The 17,845-nt window shown below is 40.6% G+C and overlaps 1 protein-coding gene across 1 annotated transcript in view; it reads left to right on the plus strand.

Moving 5' to 3' along the window:
• EYS (eyes shut homolog) overlaps positions 1-17,845 on the plus strand; it is a 1,266,634-nt gene that overhangs the window by 1,146,838 nt on the left and 101,951 nt on the right. Inside the window, 1 exon segment of the mRNA XM_059702239.1 lies at positions 10,482-10,654. Coding sequence (XP_059558222.1) covers positions 10,482-10,654 — 173 coding nt within the window.

Consider the following 17,845-nt stretch of genomic DNA (forward strand, 5'->3'; position numbering starts at 1 on the left):
CAATATGGATTGTAGAATAGATAATGATATGACAGCAATGTTAAATTTCCTGATTTTGAAAATTACACCATAAGAAAAAAAAATTTGTTTTTAGAAAATATACAGTTTTTAGGGTTTAAGTGGCACGATATCTGCTACATTCTCTGAAATGGCTTAATAATAATTTTATTCATATATATAGAAAGAGGGAATGAGAAAAATGTGGCAAAACATGACAATGATAAATTGGAGTGCTGACAATAGGGAGGTTTTTTTTTTATTCTTTTCGAAATTTTTCTATAATTTTGAAATTATTTCAAAATAAAAAATTTTTAAATCAACAAAAAATAATCCTATATAATAAAAGGGTAATATGAAAGCCCTGACCGGTTTGGCTTAGTGGATAGAGCATTGGCCTGCGGACTCAAGGGTCCCAGGTTCAATTCCAGTCAAGGGCATGTACCTTGGTTGTGGACACACCCCCAGTGGGGAGTGTGCAGGAGGCAGCTGATCAGTGTTTCTCTCTCATCGATGTTTCTAACTCTCTATCCCTCTCCCTTCCTTTCTGTAAAAAAATCAATGAAATATAATTTTTTTTAAAAAAGGGTAATATGCAAATTGACCCTAACATTGGAACAACCCGGAACAACTGGTCGCTATGATGCACACTGACCACCAGAGGGCAGAATCTCCACAGGGGGAGCTCCCCTCAGTCACAAGCCGGGCTGAAGGCTGCAAGTGCAGCGGCAGTGGCAAGGAGCCTCTCCCGCCTCCTCAGCAGCGCTAAGGATGTCTGGCTGCGGCTTACGTTGTTAGTCGGACATCCCCCGAGGGCTCCTGAGCTGCAAGAGGGATGTCTGACTGCCAGCCTAGGCCTGATCCCCCAGGGAGCGGGCCTAAGCTGGCAGGTGGACATCCCCTGAGAGGTCCCAGACTGCGAGAGGGTGCAGGCCGGGCTGAAGGACCAACACCCCCCCACCCCATCCTACCCCCGAGAGCATGAATTTTCATGCACCAGGCTTCTAGTTATTAATAACAGGAGTAACTTCTAAAGGTAAAGAATACTTTAAAGGATTTAGATATAGTGAATGTAGGTTGTAATCCCTACTTCTATGGTTGAGAAAGAGCACTCAAGGGAGGAACAAGTGTGGAACACACACACACACACACACACACACCAGCTGGCATTTAGACCACCTTGGAAAGAGGGTGGTCATTGGATGTAGAAAAGTTCACTGAGGTTCCACAGGCTGGGACTGGTCCAGAGGAAGCTACCCCCATTGATGATGAAAAAACTAGGAAGCAGCCAGCAATGCCACTAATGAAACTCATTGGGAAGCTGTGATCTGGCATTCCAGGGACCTCACTAGAAACCACCGACAGGGCTGCTGAACTTGGGAGGATTTTGCCCACTGAGGGCATGAGCAACTCTACATCAAGCCACCCCCTAAAGACTCAGAACTCACTGAAAAGCCGCACTTGGGGATTCTGCTGATACTTGCTGGGAATCAGCCCCCGGGCCATCTGAGTTCAGCTGGGAAGCCAACTGGAGCATGGGCTGAACCTTCTCAGTGGGAATTCACCTGAGGAGGTGCTGCTGAAACCACTGAGTTTCCTGCACAAGTTCCCAACAAGAGTAAGAAGAGCGGAAAGTATATCAGAATTTCTCTCAGTGACCCTCCAATACATTTCCCCCAGAATGATAATTCTAATACATAATATAATTATTTCCTGGCCCAAAATCCTTTACCCCAAAATGGGGTAAAAGAAAAGAAGGATGGAGAAATAAGTCAGGAAGACATGATGTGGGAAATCCAGGGTTGATGCTGACAACTGCAATTCTATCTGTAGAGTAGGGAGGGAAGTCATCTCATGTGAGGGTGAAACCTGGGGTTTAGAGACTGGAAAGGATCTGAGCAACTATTTGTAGAAGGATAAAAGCGTCAACGCCATAATTACTGCCAACATTTTTCCAAATGAATGGGGAATATTATCTGGACTAACATAAATGTGCAGATATGGTACATGGAGGAAGCTGCATGAGCTGAAGGTCCGAACTGGGTTTGGGACTAGGGAAATGAACTTCTGTACAGTGCGTAAAACATCAGATGGCAAATTTCATATTTCCTTATAATTGTGTACCAAACCTTGCGTCTGTGCCTACCCTTTGTGTAGTTCAAGAGGTAGGCATTAAACATCTTGCCAGTCAGTAATCTCTGGTCTATATTGTTCAGGCCATGGAATCTAAATAAGAGGATTTGGGACAGTTCCAGATGTCACCTTCTTGTTCTAAGTGGCAGGTTCAAACTAAAAAGTTTGAACAAGTGAGTATACCACTGCAGTGTCCCATTGTGTTGTGTGGATGGCGGGGAAAGGCCATATAGTGGTATCTGCAGGGTATCTGGTTTCGTAGGATCCGGCTCATACTTCAAGAAGACGCTCCCCTTGGCCAGGTCCTTGGCTTGGATGTATGTCTCACTGCTAAGAGGGCTGTGAGTGGGCAGATGTGGACTTACCCAACTGTTCTAGAATAGTAGTCCTCATGTACTCACGTGTACCCACCTCCAAAGCAGAAGCAGACTTTTGATCAGTTCCTTAGACATCCACATGGGAGGTTTTCAATAGTAACACCAAAGAACTTCTTCCAAGTGGCAGCGTTCCTGGGGAAGGATTATACAAAGAGTGGTTTTGCAGTGTCTCCTAGAATTCTGCACACTGACAGCCACTGGTGCCATTTCCTGAGCTGTCAGAACTTCATGACCCTAGTTCAGAAACACACTGGTGTGCAACTACACACACACTACACGAAGCAAAGCAGGTGTGGATGAAGACAAATGGACACTATTGAGGAAGAAAATCCAGGACAGCCTCCTATTTTCACTTTCCCCCTTTGCGACCCCTCTACTGCTACCTGGAAACCCTTACCTTAGTTTAAGATCAAACTTAATAAATTTCTTGTTTTTTCCAAACTCTTTAGAGCATAAAGATTTGAGGAAAAAGAAGGCGTGGAGTTAAGTGAGAAATAGCAAAAAAAAATTAAATTTCTCGTTGCAAATTCAATGTAGGCATGTAGCATGCTCACAAAGAATGTTCCTTTGTTCATCAATGTGCATCTTTCTAAGGAGTTGTTATTTACTATTTCTTATGCTTGTGAGGAATAGGTTTTCCTCCACAGCCATTTTATAAATAGGTCTTAATATCAGAAAAGAACAATCACCACCATTGTGTCCACATTCCTGACAACAGTTGAATTCACTATGGAAACAGCTGAGTAGAAATTGTATGTATGTGAACGTTACTGAAGTCAAGGGAATGGGTGAAGCAGCACTTTAGTGGCTCAAATGTTTTAAGATAATTTTTTGTTTCTTTTTAGTAGAAGTTAAAATGGCATTTTAAAAGCTTATACCAACTCTTCTGGCCTTAAATAGCATTCAAATCGGCACATTATCTTTACAGAAAATTATCTGAGAACTCCATAAGCACTGCATTTACTGATTCTGTTATATTAGATTCTGCCCAAATTGCCCTTACAGTGCAGAGGACTGGAGACTGGCTAATTTTGCAATGAACACAGAGTAAGAAAATCTAATATTAAGTTGTTGTTTAGTCACAAAGTCTAATCTTAAGACCCTGGGATTTTTTTAATTGGAGGAAGGTAATTATAAACATTGAAATGATATATTTATTTGACAATTATTAACTCATCATTATATTTTCCCACTCATCAGTAACCTCCACCCATCCTTCTTTCCTAGCCCACATCTCTTTATACCAGATTCCATTCTGTTCTTAGCCCACCATGGACTGACCCAGACTTCACTACTTGTATGTTTCACCTCTGCCAACCTCCTTTCCCTAACATATAATGAGCAGCTGACCAATGCCAAGTGCTCTGCCGGGCACATCATCATGCCGGTATCATTTATTTAGATTATAGCCAGTTTTGCCATTTTAGCTCCCTATTTGGGGTTTGATGTTTACTGAGGCTCCTCTGGTAGAAGCAACGCTTTAACTCCATAAGGACTAGTGGGCCACGAGGCAAAGGAAATGTAAAAGACATCCTTTGCTGGAAAGGAAATTTCTGATTATCTTTCTTTGCCAATAAAAGCTTTTTTGTAAAGTGAACCATGGTTTTAAAAGAGAGAAGGAGGGAAGCAGGAAAGAGAGAGATTATAACATAAATCCAAGTTTTCTTTCTAAAATATCCATGAGATTAAATTGGGCAGATCCTAGAACAGGAAGAAACAAACATGTTTTCATACTGCTTGTAATTATTCGTTTTATGTATCCTTCCTTTACGTGTGATGCTATGATTTCTATTATTGCTGTTATCCTTTTTCATCTTCTTTGTGTCTGCCTGACGTAAAATCGTATGTAAAGACACAGGCTTCTGAGCTCAGGACATTTTCCCTGAGCTCTCTGTTCATGGGCATGTTACATGGACTGTGTTCTCCAAGTTCCTTTTCTAGGCCACCTCAAGATAATTTTGGTTTTGCATCACTTTTTTCTATTATTTTCACCTGTGGCCACTTTTAGGAAAGAAAAAAAAAATGAAAAATGTCAAATATGATGAGGTGCCTTACTGTGAGAAGTTACCTCCATTTGGGCAGCTCTGTCTTAGAGACAAAGAAAGACTATCTGGCCCGGCAGGTGTGGCTCAGGGGTTGAGCATCGACCTATGAACCAGGAGGCCACAGTTCAGTTCCCGGTCAGGGCACATGCCCAGGTTGTGGTCTTGATCCCCCAAATCGTGCAGGAGACAGCCAATCAATGATTCTCTCTCATCATTGATGTTTCTATTTCTCACTCTCCCTTCCTCTATGAAATCAATAAAAATATATTTACTAGTAAAAAGAAAGACTATGTGTGGTGCTGGAGCACCAGGTTGCACATACAGCTGACAGTTCATCTGAAAGGAGTTTAATGCTTTAGGGAAGCTGGGGAGAAGGCAAGTATTGCCTTGTAATCAGCAGACTCTTACTGTGGTGTGAAATTCATGAAAAAGGAATGGAAGTTCCACTTGAACCACGGCTACTGGGGATCTCATTTGCATTCTTTCCTACTCCTGTGCTGTGGTTCTATAAATAGAAGCGCCTATACATAGAGATGGGTTATTTCTGCCAATAGCAATTTTAGTTTTCAGAAGTATCTACAGACATTATTCATAAGGATTCATCCTGCACACTTTCCTACTGGGAAGCTCCCTCTCTTGACACTGTGGGTGGTCAACTTTGAATCCGCTAATGATCCCTTAGCTACAAAGAGTGCAGGAAGAGTGATTTTTTTTTTTTAAGTTAATACATGCAGAGGTCCTTTTAGTTCTAGAAGGTTTTGAGGCATCTGGCTGTGTTATGTAAATAAGGGGGCATCCTTCTAACTAACACCTTTGATTTTTTTTAAACAGTTCCATTTTTCTGAAGATAATTTTTGATACCCATAGAAACTTAATGATAGTCATTTGCTATGCTAACCATATTGTGACTTGTAATCGAATATGCTGTAGTTACAGTGCCCCATTATACAGATAGTTGCGTTTACTTAGATAGTTGGTATTTTTTTAACTAAGCTTTTAAATGACTGAATTTTTTTTCTACTTCATGTTGTTAAGTATAAGGGACATGCAATAGGCTATATTTGGCACTAGTAAAATAAAAACCCTCTAATCTTTGTATTGTGTTTTCAGAAACAGGTCTGACAAAAGTCAAAATGAAGCCCCAAAAAGAGAAAATTATAATGCCCTAGCATCCTACTAATGGCATGATAGTAACGATGGCCACCAAGCTTTTACTCTGGTGAGAAAATTTGTCTCAGGGAAGCTGGCTTAAACTCACAGTAGGCTATGCCACAGGATCACCTGATGGCATTTATTAAATACAAAATCTCAGTCCTGACCCCAAAATCAAAATCTCTGAGGGCAAGGGGAGCGCAGGAATCCGCATTGAAAAGCCCCATGGAACATCCTCTCTGGCACCAGACCAGAGACCAGCTTTAAGAAGCCCTTAAAATCCTCGCCACTGTTGAAATATGCATATAAATCCACATAGCACATGTTGCATCTTACAGAGATCAGTTCGTGAACGGATGCTGTCTCCCCTCCCAACAGCAAAGATGAGTCTCACATATCCCATGGCACGTGCCTCTGTCCGTGATGCAGGTGCACAGAAGATATTGGTTGACAGCAATTGATACTAAATACAGTGTTCAGGTATAAACCTCGCCAATAACTGGGGATCTCTTCCAGACCTACTGTTTTTTTATATATATTTTATTGATTTTTTTACAGAGAGGAAGGGAGAGGGATAGAGAGTTAGAAACATCGATGAGAGAGAAACATGGATCAGCTGCCTCCTGCAAACTCCCCACTGGGGATGTGCCCGCAACCAAGGTACATGCCCTTGACCGGAATCGAACCTGGGACCCTTGAGTCTGCAGGCCGATGCTCTATCCACTGAGCCAAACCAGTTAGGGCCAGACCTACTTTTAATCACAAAAGTGCTCCGACTTGTCTAGAGAAAGTTTGCAAACAGGTTTATGTGTGGTTCATAGGTCTGGGAAGGGTTATCTTTTTAAAATGTTCTCAAATGAAAAAGTGTTTTATTCTCCCCTAACTAATTAAACAGCATCCAACAAATTCACGGCAGTGTGGCAACATTTAAAGGGAACTGGGTGAAGGAAGGTGACGTGGTTTAATCACTGCTTCCAAAAGTAACTGTTACATAAGGTTCTTCAACCTCAGGGCATCTCTGTCCTGGTTGGCATTGCCAGTCGCTTTCGGGTGTGGCGAGGCATCAAGGTGCGTTAAGTGGCAGCAGAAACAGTTGACTTGCTAGCTTTGAGGAAACTGGGATTCAGTAACAGGTCTTTGGTAAAATCTGAATAGGAGAAACCTTTAAGTCCAGGTGTTACACAGCTGGTGGCAAACATATTTTATTAAAATCATTGGTAAACTATCTGGCACTCCAGAAAATCTTTCGGACTTGATGGTACAATTTGTTTTCTGGTTTGTTGTGGGGGGTTTTTTGTTGTTGTTTTAATCATTCCTTTTCTTTCTTTTTTTTAAATATACATTTTTATTGGTTTCCGAGAGGAAGGGAAGAGGAGAGAGAGAGAGAAACATCAATGATGGGAGAAAATCATGGATCAGCTGCCTCCTGCACACCCCCCACTGGGGATCGAGCCCATGCAACCCAGGCATGTGCCCCGACTGGGAATCGAACCTTGACGTCCTGGTTCATAGGCCGATGCTCAACCACTGAGCCACGCCAGCAGGACTTGAAGGTAAAATTTGAAGTGAAGTGTACAGTTACCATCATCTGACAAAATCTCTACTGGTTAAATCCGACTCTTTTTAATATAATGCTGTGGAATACTACGGTGGGCCAAAGGGCTTTGGGCACTTGCCCTTGGTTAGCCAGAGAAGGTGATTTTCCCCTTTCTTGGAGTGTTTTCTACAGAATTTCTATTTTTCTCTCTGCTCTAGCTGCCTGCGGATGTGCAGATGCACGCAGTTAGTCAGATCCGCATCAATTTATACAACCAACTTCTCCCAACACCTGATGGGAGCAAAAAGGAAACGAAGCTTGGTTTATCAATAGGACATGATTAAAATTAGTGCTTTCCTTGGTTTTTAACATAAAAGCATCTTTCCTGCATCTCAAATCTGGTGAGGGCTGTATGATTAAAGCACTTCAATCAGTCAATATTTAGATTCATTGACGTTCCCATATGTGGCATTCTCCTTTACTATAAAAAGACTAATTTGGTCCTTCCAGAATGCAGCTTGCAAGAGTGTTGTTCTCTTAGACTTTTTCCCAAAGTACAGATGCTAAATTCTGAGCTTCCAACCCCAACTTAGGTGAGTGGAAGTGAAGTTACATTAGGCTTATCCATGGCCCTCAACAACATCAAGTTCCTAACTAACACTTTTAAGTCACACCTGAAGGTATCTCTATACCTGCCAGGCAGTCTGGTTATACTTTTACTAGTACAATTCTCAGGCAAGAAGGAGTAGCCTTGGCTCAGCAGTCCTCAAAACTTTGTTTTATAGCCCAGAAACAGAAGCGTATGTCTAAGGTGCTTTATTGTCGTCTTAGTGACATGAATCTTTTTTCTTTCCCAACTCTGAAAACCTATGAGATTCTATATCTGTATACTACGTGTAAAGCCCTATGCAAGCTGCCATCAGAGATATAAAATGAGTACATTACTGATCACTTACAGAACCACCTTATGTGTCAGCAAAATCTGAGGGTCTCAAAGCCTCACAGCTCTCCAAAGCTAGCTTTACCTGCTATCTGATACATTAAGGTTCTCCATGGTGCCTCATCCCATTAACGTAGAAACTTAATATAAAAGAATATATATTTCTCCCTGGCCGGTTGCTCAATGATGGGAGAGAATCACTGAAGGGTCGTGAGTTCAATTCCCAGTCAAGGGCATGTACCTGGGTTGCAGGAGCGATCCCCAGGCCCAGTTGGGGCTCCTGCGGGAGGCAACTAATTGATATGTGTCTCTTAACATTGATGTTTCTCTCTCTCACCCTCCCTCCCTCCCTTCTACCCTTTCAAAAAAATCAATGGGGGAGCGGGGAGCCTGGCCAGTGGGCCTCTGGTTGAGCATCAATCTATGAATCAGGAAGTCTCAGTTCGATTCCTGGTCAGGGCACATGCCCCAGTTGCAGGCTCAATCCCCAGTGGGGAGCACGCAGGAGGCAGCTGATACATGATTCTTTCCCATCATTGATGTTTCTATCTCTCTCTGCCTCTCCCTTCCTCTCTAAAATCAATAAAAATATATTTTTTAAAACATCAATGGGGAAAAAAATATTTTTGTGTGAGGATTAACAAAAACATACAAATTTTTTTCTCTGGCTGGTTTTGCTCAGTGGATAGAGCATTAGCCTGTAGACTGAAGGGTCCTGGGTTCAATTCCAGTCAAGGGCACATGCCCGGGTTTCGGGCTCGATCCCCAATCGGGGATCTGCAGGAGGCAGCCAATAAATGATTCTCTCTCATCATTGATGTTTCTATCTCTCTCTCCTTCTCCCTTCCTCTCTGAAATCAATATATATATTTGGAAAAGGAAACCTCTTCAGATTTCAAAGTTGGGTATTCATTAGTATGAAAAAAACCTGAGACTTTCCTAGGAGCGAATTTATTTTGGACTAAGGGGATTAAAATACATAAGGAAAGCATCAAAAGACCAGAATGATGAGGACAAGAGAAAATACCATGGTATGGGCAAAATCTACAACTAGCGTGGGAGGCTGAGTCATAAAGACAAAATATACCAGCTTTCTAATTCTGGGATGCACCTGACACCTACCTTTAAGAGCTCACAGTCATATTTAGAAGATAAGATGTAAGCAGGAAAAAATAAAACCCTAAAGATCCGCATATGGCAAGGTGTGTGGACTTGATAATGAGAAGAAAGATAAAAAAGGAAGGAAAGGACATTAATATTAAATGGAATTCATTTAACAGCAAATGACAAAACCCCAACTTAAATTGGTTCAAAATTTAAAAGGGGGTTAAAATATATCAGCTCACATAACTGCAGAGTAATGGCTAGATCTGGTGCCCAAGTAATATCATTAATTATCTATGTCCCCCAGCCTCTTATACTGGTGTTCATTGGTATTAGTTCTTTACTCTCAGCCAGACTCTCCCCTTGGGACAGGCAGATGCCACCAGAAGCTACCAGTTTAGTAACTCCAATTAAAAAAAAAAAAAAGCCAGTGCATTAATCACTGTGATCGACAATAAGATTCAGGGTCTGCCCCTCCTGTCAGCTGGCTGCGCTGAGAGTGATGGAGGGGTGGGTCTGCTGAGGCTCTGGTTAAAAGGGGGATGGGTGCAGGGAGGCAGAACAGCAGACTTCCGGCCACTTTCCCTCCAGAGAAGGCTTCCCGGTGAGAGGAGGATTTTTCTGAGTGCAGCTCTCCCAGGCACGCTCACTTGTGGCCACCAAGCATATTTTCAGCCAGAGAGTTGTATAGTCATCACAGCTCCCCACTGAGATTTTCTTTCCAAATTACCACAAGGGCACTCTTGGAGGGCAGTGTCCTCCGTGGATGACGCTGGTCACCAGGCTTGAAATTCTCTAAGATGGTTTTATTTTAATAGATATTTGAAGCACTTTGTTGAGGCAACGCCACACATATTTAATGGAGCTCTGAAAAGGCACCTAGTGTGAAATGGGAGATGAGATACATCAAAAGTAAAAATAGGTGGCTTAAAATAGAATTCCTGGCTTCAGATGATCTATAAAGCTGCTAATCTGCTTTCGATGCAAAGTACACAGCTACAAATAATTAAAAGTTAAATAACACAGAAAGTGAACAGGAGGAGAAAAGTTCCACTTCCCAGAAAGGGCCAAAGAACAATTCCACTTATTAGACAAGATGTAATTTTATTTATGTGTGTGCATGCGTGCATGTGTATATGTGTGTAAAAGATCGATCGTTTTCTGATTGAATAAATAATTTATTTTTGTCTTCTCAGTGATGGTGAAAACTGGTTTTGTGCATGTCCAAGGCTGTACTCAGGCAAGCTGTGCCAGTTTGCAATGTGTGAAAACAACTCATGTAGAAACGGGGCCACCTGTGTTCCCAAATCTGGGACAGACATCGTCGGCCTCTGCCCCTGCGGGAGGTCTGGACCCCTCAGCATGGACGGTAAGGCATTTGATGATTCAGCCTGGGGCACAGGCAGAGGAGGTGAGGAGGACAGAAGTCACTCAGAGCAGTCAAGGACAGCTTCTGACTGATCAAATACTTCAAATTGTTTTCTTGGTTCTTTCCAAGTCAGTCAAGACAAGATTGATGACCTAGAGCAGTGATGGCGAACCTATGACACCCGTGTCAGAGGTGACACGCAAACTCATTTTTTTGGTTGATTTTTCTTTGTTAAATGGTATTTAAATATATAAAATAAATATCAAAAATATAAGTGTTTTACTATGGTTGCAAATATCAAAAAATTTCTATATGTGACACGGCACCAGAGTTAAGTTAGGGTTTTTCAAAATGCTGACACGCCGAGCTCAAAAGGTTCGCCATCACTAACCTAAAGAGTATTATGCTAAGTGAAATGAGTCCATAGAGAAAGATAAGTACTATATGATTTCACTTACATGTGGAATCTAAAGACCAGAATAAACAAACAAAATGGAAACAGACTCCTTTATACAGAGAACAGACTGATGGTTTCCAGAGGGGAGGAGGTTTGGGGGGCAGGGTGAAAAGGTGAAGGAATAAAAAAAATTAGAAATTGCTAGTTACAAAACAGTCACAGGGATGGAAAGCACTGCATAGGGAGTATAATCAATGATATTGTGGTAAATATGTATGGTGCCAGGCGAGGGGTTGGAATAACAAGGGAGCACTTTGTAGGGTATATGATTGTCTGACCACTAAGCTGTATATTGGAAACTGGTACAGAATTGTATTGAGTGTGCCTGGCCAGTGTGGTTCAGGGGTTGAGTGTCAAACCATGAACCAGGTCACGGTTTGATTCCCGGTCAGGGCACATGCCTGGGTTACGTGGGCTCAATCCCCAGTAGGGGGTGTGCAGAAGGCAGCCGATCAATGATTCTCTCTCTCCCTCTCCCTTCCTCTCTGAAATCAATTTTTAAAAATAGGGTTGACAAAAGATTTTTTTTTAAGTATTGAATGTAAACTGTAATTGAAAAAATAAAAAGATCCATTAATGAGACTGATCACTGAGCAGGTATTTTTCATACCATCAAGTAATTACCAAGGAGGTAATGAATTTTCCCTAAGGTTAGACTACAGAAAATCTCTATATTATAAACTCTCAAAGTCATTCGAATGCTCAAAGAGTAACAAGGAAAATCAGGTGCAAGATATAAAATCAAATTATTTTACGTCATTTTGCAAACTGAGGATATAATTAGCAAGTGGGTATAGACCAGTTGTTTTTGTTTAAAAACAACAAAGCCTATGGGAGTTATTATATATCAAGAATCTAAATCACAAATAATAGCCATGTGCCTCTCCTTAGGAAAATCCAGTATGTGGAAACCTTAAGTTATAAAATAGCACAAGATTGCCTTAAGAAGTAAATTGCCTAGAAATGCAATGTTGGCTTGATATACAGGCATGAATGTCTATACATATTTTCAGAAATAACAAAAAGTAATTGGTATTACTATTTCACCAGCTCAGGACTGAACTTGTTTCATCTTTATTTTTACCATGAAGATAAAAAACAAAGTTTGCCCCTTTGGCACTAGTGATATTTATTACCAAATTTTTAAAATAAGACTACCAAGGTGAGGACAGGCCCCTAGGCCCCCAGTCCACCAGTAAACAGATCCAGCCTTTGCTGACTCATCAAAAAACTGGGATTCAAACAGGTATGAAAACTGAAACTAGGATAAAAAAGAATCTTGGACTAAAAGGCATTGAAGTTTTGGCTATGTGTGTCTTTGAAGGGAATTGAAACTATGGATCTAAGCATAGCTGGGAAAGGGGAAGCTAAGAATTAGTAGGAATTTTATTCTGTTTATAGCATAGTTATAGTGTAAATTAGCCAAGTAATTTTTATAAGAAAAAGCATCCTAGGCTGGATAGATATGAAGTCTTTTTCTTTCCCATAAAAACCTATTGTTTCTCAGAAATAATTATCCTACTTAGAAAAAAAGCAAATAGAAATGCAAATAATCACAATAAATTTGATTACTATAGGATGAACCATCAGTTTCGCTCCCTACTTGAAAACATGACTACCATAGGAAATAAGAAATGAATATAAGAATGCCTTTACATTTTTACAAAAAAAAAAAAAAAAAAAAAAAAACGTTTACTCTCATCTATTGATCTCATTAGGAGTCCCAAGATGCAAAGATTTATGGATTATTGAGAGAGGAAATATTAGACAATGTTTATTAGGCTCTTTGCCTCAGGTTAGCTAAGAAGAAATGCCTACATGCACCCATCCAGAAGAATTTCTCAAAATAATTAGCCTATCCATTAATATATTCCACAAATGTGGCAGATCCTTTCAAGATTCCTACTCTCATAGAGCTTAATCTCCTAATTGAGAAGATAAAAAGAAAATAAAAATGGCTGATGACACAATATAAATGTATGAAAAGAATTATGAAGGAAACAAACAAGAAGCAATAGACTCGAGTAATAGATTGGAGGCACTACTCTAGAGAGGTGCTCACTAGAGAATGACTCCAGAAGAGGAGATATTTGTACCAAGGCCTAAAAAAGAAGGAGTGTAACATATGAAAAGCAAAAAAAAAAAAAAAAAAAAAAAGGTATTCAGGTAGAAGGTTTAGAAAAATGGAAGAACCAGAAGAGAGAGAGAACCTAGGCTTTTGGAAGAATGAAAAAGTTGCCATGATGGCTGGAGCCTAAGGGAGCAAGGCAGAAAATTCTGTCTGACATTAGCAGGGCCTTAGAAGCATGGAAGGTTCTAGACTTTTATTTCTATGTCCCTTAAAAAGCCATTGGAATGTTTTAACGAGGCATGTGGTGCATATCTGTTTGTCTAAACGATTTTGACTGCAGTATAGAAATTGATCTTAGAAGACTTTTGTCAGTGATCCTCACAAAAGATCATTTTGCTTAAGACAAGAGTGATGGCAGTGGAAGTACAAATAAGTGCATGAACTTGGGATCTATTCTGCAGATGGTGAGAGAATTGACAGAACTTCCTGGGAAATGTGTGAAAGGAGCTGAATGGAGAACATCCAGATTTTTTTTTTATCTCACTTGTGGGAACTATAGCTAGAAGGCAGTGGTAACATGAGGAAGAGTAAAGGCATACCAGGATTTTTACAGGGCATTTTTGGGAGCTAAACAAGTTTTACTATGTACAGGTGATGAAAAGATGCCTATTAGATATCCAAGTGGAGATGATATGTAGACAATTGAATAAATGATTCTGGTACTCAGGAAAGAGGTCAGGACTAAAGATACAATTAGGCAAGGCATCAAAATAGAGGTGGTGGTTAAAACCATAGAGCCAGAGATTGTCTAAGGAGAAATTGTAGATCAAGATAAGAAGAAGGCTAAGAACTAAGCCCTTCAGGATTCCAATATTTAGGGATCTGGTAGAGGAAAGAAAACCATGTTAAATAGCAATACCATCCATACACAAACACCCCTATTATCTTTCAGCCCATAAATACTGCTCCTTTTATAATGGGCATTGTCTTAGCCTGGGTGCTCCATAAAAGTGGAACTTGAATAAAGAATTGCATCCAAGTAGTTTATTTTGGAAATGATCTCAGGAAACAAGAGTGGAGTGAAAGCCTAGAAAGAATAAAATGGAAAAGTCAGTACAAAGGCCCATGTGGAGGAGAACATCGCCCTGGGCAGCCATGCTTGATTCTACTGGGATCTTCTGAAGAGCTAGCTAAAATGAGTCTAAGGCCCAGCCCATGCACCAAGAGATCACTGGTTCGGATTCCTGGTCAGGGCACATGCCTGAGTTGTGGGCTTAACCCCCAGTAGGCGGTGAGCAGGAGGCAAGCCAACTGATGCTTCTCTCTCATTAATGTTTCTATCTTTTCCTCCACCTTCCTCTCTTTCTAAAAATCAATAAAAACAGCCCTAATCGGTTTGGCTTAGTGGGTAGAGCGTCGGCCTGCAGACTGAAGGGTCCGGGTTTGATTCCGGTCAAGGGCATGTACCTTGGTTGTGGACACATCCCCAGTGGGGAGTGTGCAGGAGGCTGCTGATCGATGTTTCTCTCTCATCAATGTTTCTAGTTCTCTATCCCTCTCCCTTCCTCTCTGTAAAAATTCAATAAAATATATTTTAAAAATCAATAAAAACATATTTTAAAATGAGTCTTAGAATTGTCTGACCTTATGAGGAAATGTATAGAATGGTTCTGAGAATTGTCTGCCCTAGGGACAAAAGAGAGAAGCATTTAACCATTTTCTCATGGTTCCTTTCGACTGAGGGTTGCCCCACAGGACATTCATTTTCCCACACTTCCAGGCTGCCATACAAGCAAGAGTGCAAGCTCTTGCAAGCATCTCAGGCAAAGGCTTCAGGAATGCTGGAGGTCAAGGAAGGAGAGCTTATCATATCAATATTCCACAACAGTCACTAACATGCCCACTCAAGTGTCAGCTCCGTACAAGAGCCAGCTCTGCTTCAAGCAGGCACAATGCTTCCTGTGTGTGAAGTGGTCCCCACACCATTTCTTGGACCATTCGCTGTTACCAATCTGACTTCCAGGAAGATTGTCCAGAACATGCTGAGTATGTGTTTATTCAAAAGAGAAAAGCATAGAGCAACCAATAAGCAGAGCTGTTGCCCAACTACAACTACATTTAGAACAGGCACAGAATAATATCTGAAAATCCCTTTTTTTATCTTTGCATTTTTGTTAATGCCAGAGGATGAAAAACCAGCTTGTTTTATTTCATCAGCAGGCATGGTTGCTACATAGCACTTTTCTTTTAAATTATAGCAATAGCTACCATACTAGTGTATTCTTTGGGGGGTAATAAAAAATATAATTATGACATTTCCTACCTTGTTGATATGTTCACTGAGCAATTCATTCTGGAGAGACCTTGGTAGTGATGACTGGAGCTGAGACAAACACTACAAACTGAAAACTTCCAGCCGCCTTCCTTTGTAAAATGCTTTACTTTCCACCTCTGTGCTTCTTATTCAGACTTTCTGTTGCCTGTTCTTATGCAAGAATAATCTCTTCTTGTTTTTTTAACCACAAAAGGGGAATGGAATGTCTTATCTTATCTCTTGCCCTCTGTGTCCCTTCTAGAAATATTTCCTAATTAACTTACCTTATCCTCCCAACCTTGGTGTCTCAATGGAACACAGCCTTTGAAAAAAGCCATGTAACCACTGCCTGAGAAGTAGGCCCTGGAAGTAGCCTCGCTGGGTTAAAATCCCCATTCTACTGCTGACTAACCAGGGGAGTGATCTTGGGCAAGGCACTTGGTCTCTGCAGTTCAAGTTCAAGGAGTCTAATAATATAGCCTACCTTATAGATTTCGTAAGAAGTAAATAGATAATTTATGTAGCGTGCCTAACACATTACTGATCACATAGAAAATGCTTTTGCTTTTTAATGGGAGGTGGTGGGAGGAAGGGAGAGTGTCAGGCCAGGATTCACAGGTTGGCTTTAACTGCCACATTTTGTCATTGTGGGAAAGAAGGCTGGATCCAATCCCAGCTGAAAGGAAAACTCTCTGGGATGTTAAAGGAAGTCAAAATTAATTTCCTTTTGAGGTTTTTTTCTAAACTGGTGACACTCTGCAGTGATTAGGGATGAGCCAGGGTATTAGAAAATCAGGGCAGAAAGCAGTGCTCCAGGGACACCGGTAATCACCTGGCTATCTAAGGACATGATACCTCTATAAAGCAGCTTCCTGTCAGGCTGGCATTTGGTAAAGGCATATTTCAAGTTCATGTAATTTTCTGTCATGTAAGCTCATAACTCTTTTGATAGCACGTGCTCTGATGTGGTCCAGCTCTTTCTTTCCAACTCAACAGCTGTCCAACCTGTCTCAACAGTCCCCATTTCCCACCACGCTTACATGCTGTCTTTTCTAGCCCCTGGTAGCAAAGAAATATTAAAAAATCAAGTCCAATCACAGAGGGGAGCAAGGAGACAGAGGTGGGTGTGGCCACACAAGAAAGCACTCAGCGAAGTGATTCCTCTTGCTCTGTAGACGGCAACCTTTGAGTGGTCTGCGTTCTTTCTTCCTTAAGAACTGATGGAATTGCCTCACCTTTTGCTCAGTGGAAAGGTGTGTACCTCCTGACTTCCCTTTTTTTTTTTTTTTTTTTCCTATTTCAGCATCTTTAATGAGGGAAAAGTTAGATTGGCACATGTTAAAAAGCGGCACTTAAAATAAGTATATATTTCAATGTGCACTAAAATGTGTGAAAAATAGTTTTGACGGACTCCTGTGGTCCAATCCATTGGCATTTTGAATTAGCACATTTCTTCTCTTTATGCAAGTGGCTGTCTCAGCAGAGCAAAGTTATGCTTATTATTCCAATGATTATTACCAATTTTATTTTTATGAGCAAATGAGTCTTTAAAACATATATCTGGGAAATATGATCTGGTCAAAGACTTTTATTAGATTTAGAAATTATTCATATGTCTATAGTTAATGCTGTAATCATTATCTAGAAGCATTATGCTTTCTACCAATGTTTAATATTAGATTTAGTTATATATTTATACACATATATGTATTCACACACACACACACATCTATTAAAAACAGCAAAAAAAAATAAGCTACTTGACTTAGGGAATGATATCAGTTTGACAGGGCCTACTAGATGTTTGACTAATATATTCCATCCTTTTTTGTTACTACACACCTGACTTTGGGAGAGAGGGTGATAATATACCCAGCTAAGATATCCCAGCCTCCCTAAAGGCGGAATGTGGTCATGGGACTAATTTATGGACAGCCAGATATAAGCAGAAGGGTTAGGAGTACTATACTGACCCCTGGAAAACTCAGTCAGAGCAACGTGACCCCAGCCTTCCTTCTTTCTGAAGCCTAGAATGTGAATGAAATGATTCGAACTCCAGAAATCATCTCAAGGAGATCTAAGGATGGAGAAACAAACAGTTGAAAAAAGCTTAAGTCCTTGATAACTAACATTACCAGTCAAGGATTGCCACCATCAGACTTATTGTTAATGAAGGAGAAATAATCTATTTTGCTTAAATCTCTATAATTTTGTTATATGTCATGTTATATGAGGCTAAACCTAATCCTTACTGATATAATCAGTGTCATGATTTCCCTGAATTTTTTAGTCTGATGTTTTCTCAAATACTTCTGATTTTGTTCATAAGCCCTTAGATGCCTTCTCAAA

Source organism: Myotis daubentonii, chromosome 6, assembly GCF_963259705.1.
Source record: "Myotis daubentonii chromosome 6, mMyoDau2.1, whole genome shotgun sequence".
NCBI lineage: Eukaryota > Metazoa > Chordata > Mammalia > Chiroptera > Vespertilionidae > Myotis > Myotis daubentonii.